Here is a 24,779-nt window from a genome sequence, read left to right on the forward strand (position 1 = left end):
ATTCTTCTCATCAGCCAAATTGAATACACAGAATACTATCCCTGGTAAAAAAAAGCTATGATCACCCCTGAACTTTATAAGATGATTAAAGTTAGAAATGAATTTCTAGTTCTTAACTTTGAGCTTTCAAAAGTTCTTTAGAACTGCCGGCTCAGCATAGAAAGTACCAAGAACAGTGAAACAGCAAATGGAAAATTATTTGGCCAGGTGAAAGTACCAGCAATTTGATTGCAAGTAGAAAAAAGGTTCAACGTGCTCTAAGGGAGCCTGTCATTTCCTGTATTTATCTTCACAACACAAATGAAGGAACAGGCGTGTTTCCAAGGTTAACAAAAGCATATACTTGACATTTATATTTGTTAAACCTCAGCTAAAGAAAATAAAAGCAACAACTTAAAGAAAAATACACAGATGTAATATATTTGGATATACACAGACTGGAATAAAATCTTATTTCCAAATTATAGAAACCCTGGTAAAGCTTTAAGTCATATTGTTGCATGCTGTTATGATTAATTTGTAGCCCAAAATCATTACTTCTTTTCCAGTGTATTATAAGGGGCTACCAGTTCCTCAAGGCTGTATATGGGGCTGGGTATATGGATTCCTGAAAAGGCATATCATCCAGAAGAACTTTAGGTTAAAAGCAGCTGAAAAGAGCATAAAGGAATCACTGATAGGTTTGAACATATTCAATTGGAAGTTTAAACATCAAAAAACAAAGTTAAGAGGAAAACTGGGTAATTTGCAATAAGTATGCCAAGCAAAGGAGTTATACATTATAGAGAAAAATCCCACATAGACTGATAAGAACTCAGAAGAGACATTAACTAGATTTACTGTGATCACTTCACAATATACACAAATATTGGAACATTATATTGTACATCTGAAACTAACATGTTGTATGTTAATTATATCTCGATTAAAAAAACAACAACCCCCCCCACCCCACACACTAAAAAAAATCAGGGAAAAAATGGGCACCACTGTGGATCATTCACAAAGGATGATTTTAAATGGCTAACCAACATGAAAAGAGCTCAAGATTACTAATACTGAAAGAAATGCACATTATGGAGAAAGCATTTTATAAAATCAGTAAAAATTAAAATGTAATATAAAAAGCTGACAAGCATCTACTGAGATAAGTAAACTTATCCACTCATGGTGGAATATAAACATATAATTTTTATGGCAATCAAGTTGGTGTTGTGTATCGAAAGCCTTAAAATTCATCCCCTCTATTTTACGTAAGGGGACTTTCCCCTAAAATTATAATGAGGAATCACACTTGTAGTATTATTAACAAGGAAACCTGATAAAGATGAAATATCCACACACAAAAAAGAATGCTTTATACACATGATAGTTTAGTAAGTAAAAGTAATGTTTCTGAAGTATTTTTAAACTATAAGGAAGAAGCAAACAACTTACCCCTGTTCCACACTTGTGTTTGGTCGTTGCCCAGACACAGACTCTGAACTGTCAGTCAAAGAAGGCACTACAGCCAAAAACCTGGGAAATTTAGAAATAGCATAAAATTGGAAATGAAGTCTTGGTCAGGATCTATTGGGAGCCTAAGAAAGGATGATTCATTTAGGTCTTAATTGTTGCATTTACCCCTCTACTACCCAGTAAACGACAGACAATGAGAGCGTACAGTAATGAGAACACTCTGTTACAAAAAGAGTGAGATGTTGGCTTCCAGTGCCAAATATAAAGGGCCACAGCAAAATCTGTCATTCTGGGTTTTTACTGATATTGCCATATTACCAGAATAAAGAGCCTTGCAACATTGATTCACAGGAATTGAGTTAAATGAATGAAATCCTAAAGAGGGATTAACAGCTAAATGTTCACATGGCAGCAAGGGATGAGAGCTGAACAAATGACAGAGGGAAGACATCACTAAACAAATGAAGACACAGACAAGAGAAGAACCTTCCTGTGACAGAGATTTAAAAAAGCTCCCAAGGTCAACATATATTTTTTAAAAGCAAAAGAGAAATATGGGGAAATTCTTGGAATGGAGGTGGTCCTTGAACCTGGCATACACTATCTCAGAGGAAGACACTCATTTCCTTAACAGCTTCTCGTTATGAAGAACAAATAATTTCCTAGTGTTGAAAACACTATCATCTTTAGAAATGAGTAAGGTAACTAAAGTTTCAGTCATTTTTCTTAGCACTTCCCATATGTGAAAGGAGTTTTGGATGACCAGTCACCAGCTTCAGGCACTTTACTTGAAGAACCACCTCATTCCCACGCGCTCACAGGTATTATTACTGCATCGCAATGACAAGCAATGCTGTTTTGGCCTTAGTCATTCCCAATGGAGGTCATGCGAAATACAAAATTTCCCTTATTAGAGGGTTTGCTGGGATCTCTACCACCTTTCAAAGAACATGAGAAGGGCTCTCCTATCTTGATCAATTCATAAAAGGCTTATCAGCCATATATTCAACAGAAATATCTTTGAGCACCATGTACATGTACTTTTCTTTTACAAGGTAAATCAGAAACACACTTACCAAAAATAAAATATGGTCAGACTAGATTAACTGCTTTATTTGGCTGTGTTATTTTTTCAAGGGTGAAAGTATCCTGTTTCCCTTCCAAGGCCAGACAAAGTCTCATATGACTATAGTTCCTAAGGAACTCATTCTCTGCATTCAACAGCAAGGCACAGCATAGTCTTCTTTTTGGTAAATATGAAAGAAGCCTATTTTGAGCCTAAAGTATTATTTTTTTGGTTACAGTTTCATCATCCTTTTACATTTAGAGACATGGGGCTTAAGAGAGAAAAACAGCTTTTGCTGATATCTACTATTAAGTTACCAGAAGGAAAAATGGTATTTCTCAAGAGAATAACATTGTTTTAAAAGCTAGTTAGAATTATGTTTCAAGAGGTTGGAAAAAATGAAACAAACATTTTCTTCAAAGAAGTCAATTCACTAATCTGATTCTAGATGTTTAGAAACTAGGTGAACTAGTACGAGTTTTCCTTCCATCTCTTCCCATATAAAGTATTCCTAATAAACAATACCTTTGATAAACTTTATTTCTAATTCCTTTCTGAAAAGCAAGGAGGTAATTCCGTCCATCTCCAGAGAAAACTTCCACAGCAATAGGCTGAAATGATCAGAGAGAAAAAACATTAAGGAAAAAACAGTAATGTCATATATTAACTTTCCACTATGAATTTTTACAGTGTTGAAGAAGTTTACTTGTTTGAAGAATATTTTGAGTGAAGAATTTTCAGCAGATTACAAAATAAACTGAGCCAACTAATTCTGAATTTGTTTTGCTCAATTTGCTTCTAAAATCTTTAATAGAATAATGATAAAACAAAGTAATTATAAAATTATGATTTTGTAAAATGGTACTATGTAATTTATATATTAAAAGACAATTATATACTGTTAACATGGAGAGCTATAGGGAAAATGGATAACAAAGATATCACTCAAGAGTTAAATTGTGCTTAATAAGAAAGTGATACATTATATTGTTATGCAACCCATGTGGCATGACTCTGTCTATCATACGACCAAATCTAGGGAATACTCTAGGGATAATGTGGATTCTATAGAGGGTTTTCACAGGATGTATCAGTTTTAAAATAATACATTCTCTGAATAAAGGAATCTGACAAAACATTCAGTACTACTAAATCCACCCACCTGCAGGAGATACCTCCTCTTATGTACTTCCTTGATATCTTCATATGCAAAAATGCTGCATGTCCTCCTGAGCTGGCTGGGGCCTTGCCTGGCCCCTCTTGGGATGATGGGCTCATGCATACTATGGGCAGCCAGAAGAAGGGAGGTGAACAAACACACGGCAAAACATGAATTCACTGTTCAACAAAGAGTATGTTATTTTCAACATATGAATGGGAGTGGGGAACAACGTATCAGAATATTCAGTTAAAAAAAATGTTTAAGAGGGTAATCTGTCAGCTACTCAGCATACAAGGAACCCCCTCTGATGAATGTAATTTTTAAAATCCCATTATTGCTATAAGGGCCAATATATCTACAAGCACAGCAGGCACGGTGCCTAGGCTGACATACTTCTGGGGCTCAAGAAAATGTTTGAATTTTTTTAGAATCAGAAGAAAAAATCATACTTTTAGGTAGAATATCTTAAAATATGAATATATTCATCTTTAAATCAACAGTCCCAAAATATAATTTTTAGTATTTTTATATAGAGGAAGGGACCCAGGACAGTCATAATGTTGCCCTGATTGTTGCTGAAGGTAATTATTTGAAGTCTCTCCCAGGGACAAACTAAGGAGACCATGTGAACATTCACCAGTGTTAGGGGCTCAAAATGTTAAAGAGAATATTGACTTCCTGAGCCTTAAGCCTTTTATCTTCCTCTTAGCTTTGTCTTCTGTCTTTGGGTTTTCCATTACCTATTCTCATGTCCATCATAGGACTGGTGGACAAAAAGGAGGATGGATAATAAGTTAATTTCTGCCTGAACTTCAGTCACCCTCGTCCTAGGGTATCCAGAGGGCATGGACAATCTTCCATTTGCTATTTTGCAGCTTCTTGCATTTTCTCTACAACTGTGCTTACACTGAAAATTTTTTAAAAAAGGATAATGTGCAAATTCAGAATAAGTTTATAAATATTAGATTATAGTACAAGGAATGAGGTGTCTAATGCTGTTAATGCACAGCAATAAATTTTTATTTAGTTTTCATTTTGATAAATATGGCAAATTTTTCCTATATTACCTTGAAATAATTGTTAACCTTAATGGAATATTTAATAACAGATGCACACAAACTGAGAGACAACATGACTTAAAACACAATTTTTGTGTTAAAAAAAAAACCATGTAAATATACTGCTTTCTAAAGATAGCTGTACTTTTTTTCTCTTCATTTACTTACTTTGGAGGTAAGGTTTCAATATCTCTTATTTCCCTGGTTGCTGTCATTGTAAATCCATCAATCACATAAAAATGCTCTTTACCAAAAAGAAGTAGCCCCTCACTGGTATCTAGGCCCTGGACTCGAGCAGAGCGGTACATGTGTTGGATCTACAAAGAAAACCATAAATGTTCATTAATCCAGCTTTAAAAAAAAAATTCAGGTAATTTTTTTGATATAATTTAAACAAAATGTTTTCAAACATGGGCAAATAGGATTCTACCAAGATATGACTCTTATGGCACCCCAAAATTAAACCTGAGGTCATCAAAACAATCAGTTCTGACCGCAGTCTGACCTGCAACTGACATCAGTAAAAGCAAACAGCCATTTAATCTTATTTGTCCACTTCCTGTCCATCCACCCATTCATCCATCCATCTAATCCATTTCTCCCAATATTCACAGAGTATGCACTGGGTGCCAGGCACATATGCACGAGGGTCTGTACGTGATGAACAAGTCGGATAAGGAGGAAGACACAGTCACAACAAACTTGGCAGGAAAGGGAACTGAGACAGACACGTAAGGAGGTCGGGACTGTGCCCTTTGTGCAGACCTCGCAATCTTGAGCAAATTCCCACTCTGTCACTTAGTTGTAGATATAGCCAAATACCTTAATTTCTCTGAGCCTCTGTGTCTTCATTTGTAAATCTCAAATACACATTGGTTTGTTGTGCGAGTTAGCAAGACAATGCATATAATTATGTTAGGAAGTGTTGACTGTCTTGCCTTCCACTCAGCTCTTTCCTCTTTTTCAACAACAGCTCCTGGAAGTGGACCTGGGGAATCTGTCCCTACTATTCCCTCCCCACCTGGATCCTGCCTGCCTGGCAGACTGTTGTGCTGCTGTAAAAAGCCAAACTTGGCAGAAGTTGTATTTTCTTCATAGGAGGGAGGAGCTGCTAAATTTCTCAGTGTTAAGTATTGTTTGCTTTCCAATGGGTAGGATTTAGTTCTCAGTAAAAATTCTTTCTTGCTTAAACTCAGCTCAACATGAGTCAAGGAAAAAAAAAATCAGCAACTACACCAGAGTCAAACAAATGTCAAATAAACATCAGCTTTGAATACATTTTCTATACTATTCAAACTTAAAGCAATTAGGACAAAAACTGTACTGATGAGTCAAAGGGTTAAAAAATGGCATTAAAAAACATTTTGTGCAACATGCAAATATAAGTCAATTTTCAATGACACATTTGAACTACTTCAATGATAAAAATAAAGATTACAGGGAAAATACTGATGTCCTTTTAAAATAACTATTGTAGTGTTACATACATACAGAAAATAATTATTTCATAAATACACAGCTCCATGAATTTTCAATGCCAAAAATATAGTGCAACAAGCATCTGGATCAAGAAACAGAACATTCCCAAGACCCCAGAAGCCTCTCTTGTGCTTCATTCAGATTTAATATACTTTTGTAGTTACATGAATTTTTTTTTTGTGTTTGCATTCAAGATTAATTAGGCCAAATATCTGAACAGAATTTTAAAAATGATGGCCTAATTTCTGGTAACTACTTCTTAATGGTAAGATTTCAAGAGTTATGTACCAACATCTAATATAAAAGGCAAACAGGATAACATTTAAAAAGTGATACTCACTACGCATTCATTCATTCATTCATTTATCCTTTTATTTACTCAGTCAGTCATTCATTCAAAGCTTTATTGGGTGTCCATTAGGTGATCAGAGCTGTGTAAAGCAATGGGATAAGAATAGAAAACAGTGCCTCCCTATAAGGAGCTCCCTATCTAAGGGAAGAGACAGACACAAGAACAAATAATCATGACATGACGGAACACAGTGGTATGTACAAGGCATTATAAAGCACAGAGGAGGAGTACTAACCAAGCCTGAGCTGGCGAGACAGTCAAGGAAAGCTTCCTACAGTCAAGTATTAAAGACATCCAGATAAACGAGGCTGTATCAAATGGGACTTACTAGAGGTTATGCAAGTGATGGAGAAAGGGGTATTTTTGTAGGAAACACAATGGGTAAGGCACAGAGTAAAGAAACAACATCATCAATGTAGTGACCTGCAAGGCATCCCGTGCTACAAGGGGGCACAGGCTTCCGGGCAGAATCAGGAAAAAGGCTGGAGAGGCCATCAGGGTGTAGGAGGGGGACAGAGAAGCAGGAAGGTTAAGGTAGTCTCTGGGAATGAAGGACAGCAGGGATTAAATACAAGGCTGATAGGGTGTACAGATGGGCTAAAGCTGCTTGTGGGCGGTGACTGGAATTACAAAGGTGCAGAAAAACATAACAAGGACAGATTATGGAATAGGTTATACACATGGGCTTGGAACAGAGAAATATGGCAAGAACTTCAGTCTAATAAAGGATATAGAGGAAGAATGAAATAGGTGTCAACTGTTAATATTGTATCTGATGAAACTTTCTGCTGTTTAGTGTGCTCAGGTCAGAAAATCTTGCAAATAAGGGAAGCAGAGTACTAAAACCAAAAGGTTGCTTAACACTAATACTGTATTTCATTATAGAGGCTAAAACATTTATCTTCTGCCACCAGATAAATATCCTACTAACTAGTCAATGGCAACAGGTTACTTACACACAATCCTTACTTTTTAGAAGCACAATACCTTTTCTCCGTCCTCCAACAGGCGCAGTAGGGTGGCATTGTCTGTTTTCTCCTCCTCTTCTATAGAGCTGCCTTCAGCAATCTGCTCTTGCAGCTGCTCCTGGTTCTCCTCATCTCCTCCGTCAGGTGCGGATCGAGCCCGTTTTAGAGGAGGCTTGACCAGACCTGTGGGAGGATAATAACCAGGAGGGCCATGTGGCCTCGTGTGGGCCATTTGGGGAGTTTAGTCCCATGTGGTCCCTCCTGTATATTTCCCATTTGAGATAACTCTGGGGGACAAGAGGGAGGCAGCACAGTTCAGCAGTTAACACAGGCCCTGGAGTTAAATAGGCAGGTGAATGATTTGCCCTCTCTGAATCTTAGCTTTTTCATTTATAAAATTGGGACAAAAATACTATCAAAGAGGACTGCTGGAGGACTAAAAATGACGTAATGCATGTCAAGTGCTTAGCATCATACCTGATAAAGAGTAAATTTCAAGTGTCAAACAATAACAATGAACAGAAGCTTAGCACAAGTGATGGTAAGGACAGTGCTGCTTACAGACAGGCATCACTGAGGGGATATTATGAATAAATAATGGATTACTATCAGAAACAACAATAAAGACAGCAAGTTATAAACATGATTATAAGAGATCCCACACACCTGGAGGGCCCATGAGAACTCCTTCATGGCTCATGTCACAAGTGGCAGTTGGGTCACTCATACATGAACGAATCTGATCAAATCATCAGGTCATAAAGAGCAGAATTCTTTATAATACAGGGACAGATCATTTAATTTACAGATTAAGATAACACTTTATTGCTTATATTCTGATGATTTTATTATCACAGGAGGTAACATTAAAATCACTTGATGAGATTTCAAAGTATGAGAAGCATTCAAAATACACTCTAAATCCCATATTTAATTAATGTTTTTATTTTAGTTCTACCATAAAAAGTCATGTTAGACCTACCAATGATAGTTGCTCTAAAAATTCTGGGAAAAGCAAAAGTTAGTCTGTTAGAGTCTTATCCTTGCACATGTTATCAGAGGTTCTTCTTTGCCCTATTTTCACATATGAAAAAGTATAATAAGTAAACAAGAGAGACCAAGTCCCACTGAGAACATCCAAAGGGAGAAAAGCTTACTGCTGCATTACTTTTAGTCTGATGACTGAAAATCTCCAACTCCTAAGTCTAGCAAAACACCTTGCATATTACTCAGTGACACCAATATTGTGTGGTTTTGGGCTCAATGAGACATTAGGAATATGAGGTAAAGAGAAGTTGAAGTGCCAATGATCTAAATACAAGGCATCTGACTAACTCTGGATTGCACCTTGGGTTATATTATATCCAGTAAATACAGCTTTGGATCCATCTCAATAACTTGTTCGTGGAATGTCAAGAAAAATCAATAGAACTGTAAACTCTGATTAAGTTTCAAGGACTCTATGATAACATTAAATCAATTATGAAATGTTTAGTAAGTCATTGTCATCATGAGAAAGAATAGGTGGATTATAATAATAGGAGAAATGGATCACAATTTTCAATGGAGTTTTTTTGTTGACATGGCCATATACTATTAGTTTTTTAATCAATGGGATCTGAAACTAATTTTTAATTTACAGTTCTTAATTTACATTCTGGAACTTTAGTTACAGAATATGCCAAGACTTTTGAATTTATGGTCAAAGGCTTAAAAAAAGTTTAGACAGTAGATTTACTTATTCGACATGAATGGAATTCCCATTTTGTGCTAGGCATGTGCCAAAAGCTATAAAGAGAGAAGAAAAATAATATTTGCCTCTGAGAAACTTAGAATTTAGAAAAACAGTGAAAAATCACTGAAATTGCTGTAAGAGATATGAGTAAAGTACTAGCAGTGGACAGAGGAGTTGGAAAAGGTTCAGGGAAGGAGTTTCTGTTATCTGACCAGTGCTCTTGAGATGAGATATGGTTTGTTAAAAGTTGAGATCATGCAGAGGCTGTTGGAAGAGGGCAGAAGGCATATGTATGTAAAAGGACAGAATCAAAAAGTCCATGGCCATTTTAATCCAATTTAGCATCTTATGTATGTTTACTAAACTCATAAAGTATAGGTTTGGACTAATCTGTCTTAGCTCATAGGAAGAAAGTTCATTATTTCTTATTGTTGGCTAACATGCAATAATGACATACCTGGTAGTTGCTTTAATTTTGTAAGTATCTATCTAGTTATCGGGGACCTTAAGTTAAAATATCAGGTGCCACTGAGAATTCTGAATACAATAAAAAAATTATCAAGCCAGTGGCACGTAACATTTATCTGAAGTCTTTTTCAGTTCTGATATAGAAATCAATCTTTATGAAGAGATAGAAAATGTACGGTTATTTTAAAGGTTGGCCCTACTCTTTACAGTAGCTCTTATTTTCATATAAACTCAAATATAAGAATGCTCTGAAATGATTGTTAATTAAAATCAAAGAGGAAGTCTGACCTTTGACTTTAGCGATAGTGTCTTCACCATGTTCTGGTTCTTGCTGAGTGGCTTCACCTTCTGAACTTTCTACAATGGCATCTTGGACAATGGCTGGATTGCCAGAGGCCAGGCGCATGTAGTATTCTTTACTGTCATAACTTATGGCTCTTCTGTACCGAGCAGGTTTCTAAGAAATAACAAAAGGATTCAGATAATTATCTTCACGAATTAAAATATCAGCTTCCTGAGGGAAGGTATGGTGTCAAGATTTCTTTATGTGTTATCTTCTTTTAGGGATTTTTAATAGACTGTATTTATACACAGTCAGTCGATAGACTTTTGGGTCAAGTTTCTCTATTTTCAAATTCCACTGATTTTTAAAAAGATAATATAAAACAACAAAACTGAACAGTTTTATTCTTCCTAAAATAGAAATAAATCACCTCTAGTCAAGTAATATTTCCACGTTAATATAGTACAGCCTCACTGATTTATCACAAAACCTCCCCACATGGTAATACAGGAATGATAAGGCCCAGTGTTGGAGAGCATCAAGCTGCAAGGGGATGTCTTGTCTGTGAGGAGCCTGGAACTTTGCTTCTACCCCAAGTAAAGTGAGTAGGTCAGGCCTAAAGGGCCATCCATTCAGTTGGGGTCATCTGTGCAAGCATATATTTCTGATACTTGGAAGCACAGACTCAGAACTGCCCTGTCCTTTTCCATATTGCAGATCTCCCTGGAACCCCGGAACTGGCCCAAACCTCCACAGAACTAAGCTGCAGGCTAGTTGGCGCTCCCTGATTGGCCCATCACCCTGAGCTGCTATCTCTACTTCTGCTGAAACATCCTTATTGCTTATTGGGTAAAAGAGTATCAAAAACTTTCTAACTAAATAAGTATGTCTAGAACATCCAGGAGTCCATTTTGAGGAAGAAATTAATTACCTAGACACATAAGAAAAATTTAAGCTTTCGGCATATAAGAGCATTTCTTTTTCAGAACAATGCTTATCCTAAAAACAGGTTCTCCTATTAACCTTTTAAAATTTTTTATCTTAAACCATAAGGTAATGAAAAATCAAGGTCTAAAATTTTCTACAAAAATGTAAAACCATAGGGAAAAGTTTATATGTATATAGGTTTCTTGATCACAATTAGACCCAAACTTTGGATTAAAAATTAAGAAAAAGATGGGACTTTGAAATGTGCTTAAAAATCTTTTCTAAACTTTTATTTTTCCTTTCCTATGAATATCTAAATGAAAGTATTCTATCCACCTGCTCTTCAACCCAAGTAGTCAATACATATGGCCCAGAATAATGCTTATTTCAAGCAAGACTTAAAAAAAAAATTCCAATTTTAAAGAGGAAAACAAGTGTGCAATTGATTGGAAATTTAGATTAAAACAGTGAACTAGTCTGAGATAAAAAGATACCTAACTGAAGCCATAGTTGCCCTTCTTTTAACTTCAGGTACAGAAAGTGAGCTGCAGGCTAACTAAGGAATGGTATACAGCAAATGGAAATTGAAACCTATTATGTAACATAGGGAAGTATTAAAATGATATAAAATGTTACAATTATGGAAGAATTAATCTGATGAGCAAACTACTAAGAATAGTGCAATATTTTTGAAATGAAGTAAACTTTGTATAAAAATTCCTCTCAACTCAAAATTGTTCATTTGTAAAAAGATGATAGCATAGTTAGTGATGGGCATGATAATGAATTTAATACATGTGGGACAACATCTACTTGGTTACTGACTTAAACTTGGAACTATAAGCATTTTTCCCTAAATATTTTAAAGTACATTTCCATGTTACAAAGAACTACTTTTTTAAAAAACTGCATTAAGTATTCAATCTTTCTGGAATAAGAAAACCATTATAAAATTTTAAACTAATTAAAATTGTATTTAAAAAAATGATCATACATTGTTAGTTTCCAGTAGTTCCTTCTGATTCAAAAAATAATTAAAAGAGGATATACTCTTGCAACCTCAAAATACACACTGTTTAGTATCTAGAAGAATAAAATGAGTAATTGGAAAGAAAAGTTGAAGGTGGCGGGCTGCCCATTACTAACATGCATCAGAACTTGTTAGCTTTTGCGTGTAGCGATTCACGTTTTACAGTGAGAGCAGTGAATACTCAGCCTGTTAGTGAGCAGCATACAGACCCCTGAAAGCTAATTAGAAGAACAAAGCTGAGAAAGACTAGAGGACCTCTCAACATGAGTGAAACCAACCTTTCAACTGCAAGGAACTTACAGAAAGAACAAATTGAAAGTCAATCTTTGAAGTTAGTCTATTCTACCATGCACTAAAAAAAACCCCAAAAAACCTGCAAGTATTTTGCATTCTTTTAGGTAATTTGTGTTTTACCTTTTGAGGAATGATATCATCGGGTGTCTCAGGCTGTTTACTTGGGATCTCAGACTGAAAACAGGGTATTAAGTATAGAAACATCAGAAAAAAATAACAAAGAAAAACACAAAAATAAAATTTTCTTGAGGATTCAATGAAATATGGAAGACACATTCACTCAAAATTGATATGATATTCTGAGCTGCTTGAGATAATCACTCAGCACCTTTGATTGTTTTCTCCATTATCAAAAGTAGTCTTAAAGTAAAACTTAAGTACACTAAAATTCTCAAGGCTACTGAACAGGACAGACTTAAAAATCACACAGGCAAAACTTCAGCACCAGTGTCACAGATCATATACAGGCAACAACTTAAATGGATTCAGAAGGTAAAAACTGAGAACCAGACGATAGAACCTAATGCTAGCTAGTATCTTTCACCTACCTTTCACTGTGCTTATCCCTAGATCTGTTTTGTACAGGAGCAATACTGGTATTACCTACAATACACCATGCCGCGAGTCAGTCAGTGCTGGTAAGAACACATCCTCCCATAGAAGCCTGAGGACCTCCTTCCTTCACTATCTTCACAGCTGCGACCCCAGAAAGGCTGAAGGCAGAAGGGAGACTGGACCATCAGCCTCTAAAATAAACTTTTTATGAAGGAGTACTTTTTAAGATATTATGTGGTTGCTTTATATTTTATTCTCAGAATAAAATCCGGAATAACAAGAACACAATTTCTGTTGTGCGCTGTAGCGTGTGGCTTATGCATGTAAACATAGACAGCTACAAATGTTTGCTTCTGTAGGCAAAACAAACACTGGACTACTGGGCATAATCTCAAATACTTCACATGGTTTTAGTAAACCTTTCTCTTTAAAAACAAACTTTAAAAAGCATATTCTTATACTGAAAGACCTTTAAAATACACATACACATCCTTTGTCTTGGTAAAGGTTTGGGTTAAATAGTATGTATTATACATTTGTTAATACTCATTGAATGGTACACTTCAGATTTATGTATTTCAATGTATATGAAATTTATGACAATAAAAAAAGAACTATAAATGTATCAAACTATAATTATTGATATACAAGTGGAAGTGTTTAAGGGTGACACTGCATGTAATTTTGAAGTTCATAAAAAAAATACCCAAGATAGATTGCTGGGTAGGTATGTGACAAACAACACCAATATAGCAAAATGGACCAATTAATACTGTCAAACCCAATCTTGCTGTCCACCATATAATCCCCAACCAGAACATGCGCAGGCAGGGTCTGACCAGTATACCCCTGTGCATTCCCTATGTAGACCAGCACAGTGCTGGTTTAATACTTATTTGATCCTTGATCCACTGACTGAGATTCTTATTTTACTAAAAGGCACAGCATTCAAGGGCAAAGATATATGTTATACTAATAATCTTAGCATCATTACACCTCTCTCAAAATTTTTAAAACTACATTCGCATAGAAATCTAAATTTCTCAGTCATAATTTCTAGGAAATAACTTTATAGTCCCTTTACTTCAAAATTTTCTGTAATACTGGAAATGGAAATCCTGAATTAGAGAAGCTGTTTAGTTTCTCTAAGTTCTGTGGCACCTATATATTATATACAAATATATGTGGAGGCAGCTATAAGAGACTCTGTTCACTAGAAAAGGAGCCCTCTTTTAGGTCATTTTTCCCTTCTGCCCTGAGCAGCCCAAAATCAGGCACTGGGGTCTTTTCCCAATGATATTTGCAAAGAACAGTAAATATGCTTGAGATTATTAACTGGCGAGAATAAAGGGATTACAAAATTAAAATCTGATTTTAGTATTAAAATATGCTTTTTTTTTTTAAATGGCAAAATAGGGAATCTTACTCTCCATTCTCAGGATTCAGAGTAAGATGAAACAATTGGTTAAAAACAACAAAACTTTGTATTTTCATCATATCCCAGCCTCGTGTCTTAACAATATCTATAATTGATACTACCACCTAAAATATACTTATAGTGCGATTTAGTATAGCTATTATAGTTATGAAAATTAATCCCCAAGAAAAGTCATTGGGCAAAAGGATGAAAATAATTTTCCACATGTACCTAATTTTCTCAGGACAAAAATAATTGCAACTACTGATGCTCCTGTTAAAGTAATTTCAGTTGATAAACTTTCAGAGCTTTTATGTCTGTGGAAAATGAAACACTAGAATATGTTCTATTTTCTATAAACAAACATCCAATTTAAAAATTAAAAAAAAATCAAGAAGAACAGTTCAAAACTGAACAGGTAAGCTATGTTTTACATAGTAAGTAGTATTATCAAGGGTTAAGAAATAAAACACTAATGACTAATGGAATAATCATTTGATTAATTTCTAATACATTAAAGATTTTAAAACAAGAAAACTTAATCATCACTGTATTCCTTTAGCTTAAGCATTGGACTAAAAATTCACATGTTAATTATATACAATTATTAATAAATAAGCAAAAGAGCAAATCATTTGCCCTTGATACACATAAAACCTGTTTTACGAATCCAGAGGCTTCAAAAGCAATTTTTAGGTTGGCATACACCTGTTATGTACTTTTTTAATAAACATGAATGCAAGGAAAGCAACACATTTACGGGTGCGGAAAGGGAAGAAGTGATGGATCTCAAACTCTGGGAGGTGATGTTTAATATAATTCAGGGCCGAGGAGGATTTACTATGAAGTTAGTGAAGCTTAAACTTTAACAGCCCTCAGTTCCTATGGGTGTCTTTCAAAACTCTGGAAGACGGGCCCTAGCAATTTGTATTCTTTTCTTATGGGGTGCTCCCTCAAGTAATATAAACTTCAGGACCCATAAAATTTGGCTCTTGCTCTTTTTTAGTGGAAACATTTCATGATTAGGAGAATTCTATAGGTTGCTAAATGGGAAGCAATGGAAAAAACTGTATAACTTAAGAGAGAGAGAGAACTGGTAGTCTATTCATTCAACATTAATTATGTTCTAGATACTCTGTTAGCATCAGAGAGACAAAACCTAGGATATGGTTTCTGCCTGGAGGAAGTTCACTGTCTACACGTAATGCCACAAAACCACTAAAGATCATAATCTTTTCTTTCTCAAAAGTGATTTAATTTCTAAGGAACTGTCAGCCTATACTCAGTATTCCTTACTTATACTTAGTAGATGTGACCTAGAAGGGGATCCTTAACTTTTTTAGATTTCTATTCTTCATCTGTAAAATTGGGATAATAATATTATATATACTTTGGAGGGCTGTCACGAGATGTAATGAAACTGCATATAAACTGCTCTGCAGAGCACTGAGCTCACTGTGCCTTTTAAATAGAACTGACTCTTGAACAACAGGGTCAAGGGCACTTATCCCCAGCCTGTGAAATAAAAAATCTGCAGATAACTTTTGATTTCCCAAAAACTTAACTACTAATAGCCTACTGTCTGCTGGAAGTCTTACTGGCAACATAAACAGTTAATTAACACATATTTTGTATGTTATATATATTATGTACCATGTTCCCACAATAAATTAAGCTAGAGAAAAGTGTTTTTCAAATTGCCACAAGTCTCCAAAAAAAAATTTCCAATATATTTGTTGAAAAAAATCCATGTATAAGTGGACCCGCGCAGTTCAAACCTGTGTTGTTCAAGGGTCAACAGTAGTATTTGCTCTTGTTTTTTGATTTCACAATAAAAATCAGTGGAGTAGCAGTTGCTTCTACTTTTTGGAAGTTTCCTTGCTATCAGTATTGCCAGACTGTATACTTGCAAATTTACAAAAGATTTTGAGCTAGCAAAATCAAAATAATTATTCATTCAGAAAATTTCATTAGAGCAGATTAACCTTGATTCATGCAAGAACTAAGCAGCATGAATTCCACATTCAGTAATCGTCTCCCCATCCCATCCGCTTTTCCCTTTTTTGGTAAATGTATCTCCAACATTTCTTGACTGCTTTGTATTTCCCAATATGGAACCCATCTGGTTAAAAAATAAGATCCATATGGTACATACTTATTTCTGAGACTGTTTAGATTTCATAGGCTGGTGAACTACTTTTTTTAGTTAAATGCTAATGATAGTAAGGTTGTTAATATGAACCCTGGATAGGTTGTTATTTTGTTCTTATCTGATACAGAAGTTTAAATATACTTTTGTCAAACAAATGACATTGATACAAAGAAGGAAAGGAGAAGACAAGATAAAAATATTATGGTTACATAACTCAAAGTATATGGCTCAGTTAAATAAAAATCTCAAAAACATATGCCTCAGTTAAATAAAACAGTGAGTTGGTCACATATTTAGGAGAGCACATTCATCTTATATTTTAGTATTGCTTGAATGGATTCAATTTAAATGAGTATTGACTCAACAAGAAATATTTTATCAAATTGCTACAGGCTTAAATTCTTATTTATTGGGGGGAAAAAGTAAGAATTTAGAGATTGTACTGCTTGTCTATTCTGACAAAAGTAGGTGCTAGTAAAAGGCTACAGATATATATGGGCATATTAATCTTTTTACCTTGTGTGCTACGTATTAGAAATCAGTACTTGGAGTTACAGCTGTACCAAGTAAGGCACCTTGACAGAATGGAACAGCTTTGAGAAAAGTAAACTCTAAGGAGTTATCTTGAAAATTCTTAACTATATAACAGTACTCTAAAACCTGTATTCTAAGTAGGATCAGGACAGAGATGAAATCAATGAGTACAAAATAAATGGAGCCAGGGTTTTGGCAGAGACAAAAAAGGCATTGGAATAATGCAAGATGCCTCACATCTGAACTACTTATTAGAAGAACCATGTTCCAAGTCTCCTCTGTTACGTCAATTTCTTCAATCATTGAGAGAATAAAATATAAAGTCAAGAATATGAAAGTATTTAAACCATGAAGATCTTTGAAATGATGTTTTTAATAAAATATAATAAAACTTCTATACTGGGCAGTGTTTGGACTTTATGACCTCTCAGATTCTAAAATCCTATTAACCAAATATTCAAGAAGAACAAACACAAGAAGTTCTTCAACGGATGACTCTTTGTAGTGATCTGAGCTTCTAACTGGGTATAGTTAAGAGGCAGCTAAATACCAGCGTGAAACAAAACGTGGAATACATTCCTTGGACATAGGTTAATCAGGCACAGTGTGGTCAGGTTTTTGGGGAGGGAGAGAATCTCAGAACAATACTTTCCAGACTATATTTTTTAGAAGTCATAATACTGATTTTTTTTTTGAAAGTTTAAATGACAGTGAAGAAAGGCAAGAGACTTTTATCAAAGAGAAGTACAGATTAAAAAAAAAAAGGGCATAACACTGGTCTAAAGTCAGGGATTCTCTACAGCTCCCTTGTCCAGTACAGGAGCTGCTATCCCCAGGTGGCCACTGAGCCCAGGAAATGCGGCTCATCTGTGATATGCTGTTCATGTAAAATACATATTGGATTTTGAAGACAAGCACAAATAAAGGTAAAATACTTCATAAATAATGTTTTTATAATTGATGACATATTGAAATGATAGTAGATGAGATTATCTGTGAGATTCCCTTTCAATTCCCAAAGCTGTGGTTCTATGACAAGAGTGAATTTCTAAGGAGGAAAGCACTCTGCATTTCAGAGGTGAGGCATTACTGTTGGACACTGAAGAGTTGGATTACCATTTAGAAATGTGAGAATTTTCATAATTAAATTCAGTGGATGTTACACTCTCGTATTTTCTTTTCTTAAATTTGTAGTAACTTTATTGGGAAAGACTATTATTTTCCCAAACTTAAAAACATGATCCTTGGACCATTATCAACTTAGACAAAAGCTTTCTGGTCATATGCAAAAATCTGAATGAAAGCCTTGGGAAGGGTAACTTGTCTGAATAAAAAAAAATGTAAACAAATGGTGTTTGCTTTAAACCCATGGAATCAGTGATGAAGAGTCTCCAAGTAAATGGAATGATCTACATATTCAGGCTATTTTTCTTTAGCTGCTCTCTGTTTCCTCAAAGAATATTGCTTAGTGCCAATATTTATTTTCTTAACTTTCACTTATACTGTGCTTATTTTGTGCACACTATTCCAAGTACTTCACTAATTTTAACTAACTTAATCCTCTTAACAGCTTTTGAAATGATCATAACTGTTATTTTCTCCATTTTAGGCATGAGGAAACAGAAACCTAAAGAAGTAAAGTGATCCGTGTGAGGCCACCCAGCTAGTAAGGTGACAGAGTCACATTTTAAACCCAGCAGAAGATCTAAACCACTTCACTACGACGTCTCCCTGCTGCACTGACCCATCTTTTTCACTCCACTGCCACCACTCTGGTGTTACCAATTTAATATAGTTTACTGGATTTCCTAAATTAGATATTTTAGGTAGTTGACCTAATAAGAAAAAAGTTTCCAACAAAGAAGAAAAACTTGCAAGAGCCATTACAAACATTTAATTCTGCACACTCACCGCCACATTCGCCTCTTGTTCTGTTTCCGGCACATAAGGGTAATGGTTATAAAACATATCATTTCGCACCATTTTTTTCCTCATTCTGCAGGGCCCTTCTGTCATCTCCAACATCCATTTGTCTAGATGGGAACCGATGGGGGGACCCCACAACCCTCGCTCCCGCAAGAGCTCGTACTCGATTTGGCACCACTCTTCTGTCACGTACTTCAGGGCATTCTGCTGGCGCTACAGGGAGGGGGTCAAGGTTGGTTTTCAAGCACAAGGAGGAGTAACAATTAAAAGTCTACAAGTAACTTAAAACCAAGTTAATATTTAGAAACAAAACCAATCCATATCATTTCAGTCAATTACAAAAGCAAAATTACATTTATTTACAGTTAAAGTAAGCTACTGATTTTGTGAGACTGTGGGTTTTTATGGTAGTCCAAGACGATTATTTTAGCACCAATGAAATGACAGATATGTACAGGGGTAAGTGTGCAGTACACATGAACAGAGAACTGAAGGAACTATGTTATTTGGGCACAGAAAAGATGGCAATATTACTTATGAAAATATATTGAAATGTTAGTATGAATTAATAGAGAAACATGGTAATTTAAGGATGAATGCCCCCCATCCACCCTCAAATAAAATAGCTACTAGAACATGGATAGGAGAGAAGCTAGAAAATCATGGTAACATTTCCAAAGATTTTACGTAAATATAAACATGGAACTCTGACAGCGAACTTGACATTCATATCAAAATAAAAGAAAAAACCATTTTTCAACTGGCCACTAGGATATAACCAAACTGTTTTACTTAAATGAAAATGTATGACTTGGTGTAACCTCTTGCTGTTAAATATGAAGATGTGTAACACTTCAACTGTAGATGACTATAACTAACTTATTTAATGATTCATGAACTATAAGTACATGATTTGAGTCTAAGAATAAACATCTCTTTATACCACTAACAGTGAAGAATGAATAATCTTGAAATTACATGACATTGTGGTGGTACGCACACGTTCCTGGCAGGGCGGGGAATTTCCTATAATAACTAAGGATCTACACTTACGCCCAAAAAAGATTAGCAGCTTTTCACTCAGAAATCTTTAACAGACCTAAATCAGCCACTCTGGAAATAAAATATTTAGGATAAGTTAAGTGATTATGAATTCACCAAGGGGATCTCATTGAATTTATTCCTTACTGACATAATCAGCAAGCACCAGTAACAGAAAATAACTTCTTTATCTTTTAGTATTTTAGAGCTTTAAGAAACTTAAGACTGTGATGCACATTTTCATAGTCTCCTTAACTCTGAAAGAGGGATCTCTCTGGTATTCTAATTTTTATGATGAACAAACACATGAAGTATGTCAGTAGTGAATATCGACATGATTCAGATTTCCAGTTTGTTGCTTTTAAATGCAGTTTTCCTATAGAAAGTTCAAATTTTTAAATCTTAAAACCAATGCCCAAAGTAGCTGTTGGCAGGGACAATTCAAAACACCACCTGATGCTGAATGTAGTTCAGCAGGTTATCCTTAAGAGAGGTAGAAAGATATCAGGAGAAACCAAGTCCTTACTCACTCAAGGGATGCAAAACAGGCCATTATTATGGTTATGAATTCTTACCTCCTGATATTCCTTATATTGTGTGTCTACTAAGTCACGAACAACAGCAATATGTGTAAACATCCACTGAGAAATCTCCTAACAATGGATGGAAAAAAGAGTCTTAATATTTCATAAATTTTCCTGGAAAAATGTTAACTAGCTTTAAAATAATGTTGAACAATTAGTTAAAATTCTGTTAAAGGCAGCCCTTCAAAAGACACAAGAAACTTTGCAATGTACATTAGATGATGAATTGAACAGAGGCTTGTGTGATGGACACCCACCTGGCCCTGCCATCCCTGCCGTGCCCTCTCCAGGAGGGGCCTGCTGCTGAGGCTGCTGGAAGTGCTCTCAGCATCCTCGGGGGGGGGGCTCCTCAAGTACAGAGCTGCCAGGGCAGTGCACAGCCAGTGACCAGCTGGCTGACAGAGGGAAGTAGGCTCAGTCCTTCCAGCTCAGTACAGCTGAACTCTGACAGGCCATCCTGGCTCCAGCACTCCACCGAGGTCAGCTGAGGCTGTCATCAGACCTGCACTGTAGCCTGGCATTTCCCTGTGACCAGTTCTGCTTACTTCTGTTCTCTTCCACAAATATTGACCTCAAGAGTTCCCCTAATAAACACCCTGTACTCTTCACGTCCTCTCAGAGTATCCTTACTGGGGAATCCAGCATGAAGGCAGCATGGAATGACTGATACACATGGTTTCTCTCAGACCCTTCTCACAGCTGCCATTAAGATTCTGGGATGGCAAAGGCAGTGTGATGTGGAATGAATTAATGCTGGAGGTAGATGAGTTAAAAAGAAAAATCAATCACAAGATTGTATACAAGATTATATACAAGAGTATAAAAAAGTAAAATGCCATTTTGTTCTGCAATTGCTTTAAAATGTATATAATTACAACAATACTATTTATAGTTGGGAAAAATTGGGGAAAAATTTACTAGAACCTGATCATATATCACTATCTGAATCCCATGTCCACTTATGATATGGATATAAATTCACAATACTCATAACACAACTTATCCTAATAAAATGGGATAAATTCCCATATTCTGGGTTATTTCCATTTCTCCTCTAAGGCAAAAATGCAGAAAGTTCCATTTCAAATTATATGCTTGTACATGTTAAGTTTATTATATACAATGCTACAATTAAACCTTGAAATATAACTTTTCAATAATATCATCAATGAAACCAAATCATGTACCTGGATGGAAAGACTGTGTTTGTTAAGACCACTTTCCTTTCGATTTCTTCTTGATCCTGTTAACTTGGAAAGACCAAAGCCACTGCTGACACGGGACAGTTTGGATTGCGTGGTGGGCACTAGAGCTTCGCCTCGGCTTATGCATTTCTTTTCATGGGCTATGTAATTAAAATTAGATTATTTTACAATTTCTTCATATATCTGTTAGTCTTACTTTTAACACCTTTGCATCATGGCTACAAAGCACAATTCTGTAGTTTTCAAAAGCAGCTTACATTACCAACAGACATTCTCTTAGATGTCATACATTTACTTGTTGGTACTCTTTATAAGGATAGCTGCTTGACAATTATACTACTTGAGCTTACATTTGGTTGAAACTTCACAGCTTTGCAATAACATGCAAATTTATTTTGGCTATAATCAGTTTGTATTAATTGAAAATCTTTGGTATTGGGCATATTTAGGAATTTAAAGTGTTGTGCATTTTAAAAAGGTGGTATGGTACATATACTGTATATTAAATAGTAGACCATCAGAGGGTCTAGGGTAATAAACCATAATTTAACACATTAATTTTTCTGCAGGAAAATATGTGAATATTCATACCAAGTAGGATAAAGGTAGGTTAGGTTTTGCTACCAAGTAATTTTTGTCACCAAATTAATGGAAAAAACCTTGGTTTTCAGGGCTTTTTGAAATTCATAATTATAGTAGAGATTGTGGACTCACAGCCAAGATACTGACCACACTAGAGCTGTGAGCAAAGTGTAATTTTCCAAACTCATAGATGCCTGACATGTAACATATCTCAGATGAAAAGCCAAATCTCAGCGTAATTATTCAGAATGAGCCACACTGTAATGATTTTCATTTCTACTGCCGTCAATATCCTTTTGAGAAAGTTTTCATTACATATTAAAGTTCACCTCTGTACAATTGTTTGTAGTCACAAGTTAGACTTTCTTACCCAAATGATTCTGCCAGCACTTCAAGCCAGCCTCTTCAATGAGGGGCCGTGCTATAGCTATGTCCACGTGGCCCCTTTCGTTCACAGGTAGAGTGACTTTGAAAAGCTCCTCCAGAACTTGTTTCTTACTATGAATCAGTTCAGTCCAAACTCTGTTGACAGCTTTTATGAGAAGCTGACGCCCTAGGAAACGTAAAAAAGCAACTGATGAAGGACACAATACATAAGCAGTATTTTTCTTCATGCTTTACATCTAAGAATTTCAACTATTGTACTTACTTGTCAAAAAACTGCTTCATATCATATCCAGCTCAGTAAAAAGGATTACTCACATAACCAAAACTGTGGCTGGCTCCTTGGAGAACTTAAAAAATCTTTATATTCATGCAAAAAGATTGCATTCTTATGTACAAAATTGGAAACTACATACACATTTCATTGTCTGGATTCTTCTACATGCAAAAATAATTTATTCCACATTTAAATGTAATTTTTAGAGTTGAATCCTTAAATTCAAAATTAAGTTAGCTCCTGGTTATTTTGCAAAAGGAAAGAAATACTTATTAAAATATAAAGGAATTTTCCTATTAAATTCCATTTTGCTTTGGACTCCTTGCTAACTTGACTCCAAAGTCAGACCAGTGAATCTTTTTAGCAAGCACCAGAATCACCTAGAGGGCTTAGTACAACACTGATGGTCTCTACCCCCAGAATTTCCTGATTCAGTGGATCTGAATGAGTCCAAATCATTTGCTTTTGTAACAAATTACCAAAGGATGCTGATGTTGTTAGCCTGAGCACCTTGCTTTGAGAACCAATGTTCTACACTGTCAACTCCTCAAGGGATAGAAACAATCACCGTGTCCAGTGTCTGGGGTTCAAGAAATTTTAGTGAAGGGACAGAAACAGATTAATGCATAGTGAGTCAAAGAATGCGTGCTGGACATCCAAAGGATAAAATCAAATGGAGAACTACTACTACATCGTATTATTGTTGGGGAAACAAATACTACCATAATTACCTGATCTTTCCTACTCAACATGGAAATCAGACAGCAACCAACCCAAAGACTTCAATGCAGAATACTTACAAAAATCAGTGGGAAAACTAGGTTTAAAGAATAAAAATGGTCATACCGACAAGGCCATCTATCTCAAGCAATGTCTGCCTCTAATGGGATATGTCTAATACTACAATAGGCAGCTCTCTCTCTCTTTTTCCAATCAAGGTTTATTTTATTTTATTAATTTTATTTAAGTATAGCTGATATACAATCTTATATTAGTTTCATGTATATAACACAGTGGTTCAACAGGTACCCATATTATTAAATCCTCACCTCCTACTACTGAAGGAAGTTATTATCTGTTAGCATAGGAAGATGTTACAGAATCACAGGCTATATTCTCCATGCTGTACATCCCCGTGAATAGGCAGCTCTTAATGGCAAATGCCAAGTAGGTATTTGCACTGCTACTTGTGCAAAGGTAAGTATCAGTCTCCCAGGGTTATTCTGAAATGCTGAGGGCTAGCAGGGTCAGTGGCTTAACCATGAGGACATGAGGAGATATGAAGCTAGCATGTTGGTGGGTACACTGGTGTATGGTGGGTATGTCCTACTAGGTGACTGGCTGTTAATGTTGGCAGTTTCTGAAGTCAGTCTATTTTGGTGTATTTTGAAAATTGGAAATGAATGAATGGAGAGAAAAGGAAAAAAAATGGAGGTAATTACCTTCACTAATATCTTGGCTGTAACCACCATCTGGTTCAATGTCAGAGGGGATCATAATGTGCCATGTAGTCATGCGGGCTTCTGCTTCCAGACCAAATCCATCCACATTGCTGAAAAATTCCAGTCAGTTTAAACTATATGAAGGAAATTATGGTAGCTGAAAACTCTAATGACTAAGAATTACTCTGCAGACACAAGTACATGCTGGCTCTGTCATAAAGTTCCATGACTGGCAGACAGATGTTCAGCAGACACACAAAGAACATCTAGTGTATTATGAAAGTGCCATTTTTACGGAGTGATCTCCCCAATCCACCGAAGTGTAATTAAACTACAGCATCAAGATGAACATTACAAAAAGTTCTTTAAGAACATTCTCCTCACAGGCCTTCTCTCCAGT

General features: G+C 35.6%; 1 protein-coding gene across 8 annotated transcripts in view; it reads right to left on the reverse strand.

Moving 5' to 3' along the window:
* Window positions 1-24,779, reverse strand: part of WDFY3 (WD repeat and FYVE domain containing 3) — a 275,767-nt gene that overhangs the window by 42,383 nt on the left and 208,605 nt on the right. For 6 of the 8 annotated variants that reach the window (XM_036906343.2, XM_036906342.2, XM_036906344.2 and 3 more), the window contains 12 exons: window positions 24,380-24,489; window positions 22,647-22,829; window positions 21,677-21,834; window positions 20,481-20,558; window positions 18,850-19,077; window positions 12,401-12,454; window positions 10,035-10,203; window positions 7,563-7,726; window positions 4,913-5,061; window positions 3,687-3,807; window positions 3,050-3,135; window positions 1,438-1,518 (listed from right to left, as the gene is read on the reverse strand). In XM_036906343.2, the coding sequence (XP_036762238.2) occupies window positions 1,438-1,518; window positions 3,050-3,135; window positions 3,687-3,807; window positions 4,913-5,061; window positions 7,563-7,726; window positions 10,035-10,203; window positions 12,401-12,454; window positions 18,850-19,077; window positions 20,481-20,558; window positions 21,677-21,834; window positions 22,647-22,829; window positions 24,380-24,489 (1,581 nt within the window). The remainder of the gene's footprint in view (window positions 1-1,437; window positions 1,519-3,049; window positions 3,136-3,686; window positions 3,808-4,912; window positions 5,062-7,562; window positions 7,727-10,034; window positions 10,204-12,400; window positions 12,455-18,849; window positions 19,078-20,480; window positions 20,559-21,676; window positions 21,835-22,646; window positions 22,830-24,379; window positions 24,490-24,779) is intronic. The other 2 variants (XM_036906345.2, XM_057502413.1) reach the window with 1 other exon arrangement.

This window comes from Manis pentadactyla, chromosome 5, assembly GCF_030020395.1.
Source record: "Manis pentadactyla isolate mManPen7 chromosome 5, mManPen7.hap1, whole genome shotgun sequence".
Classification (NCBI taxonomy): Eukaryota; Metazoa; Chordata; class Mammalia; order Pholidota; family Manidae; genus Manis; species Manis pentadactyla.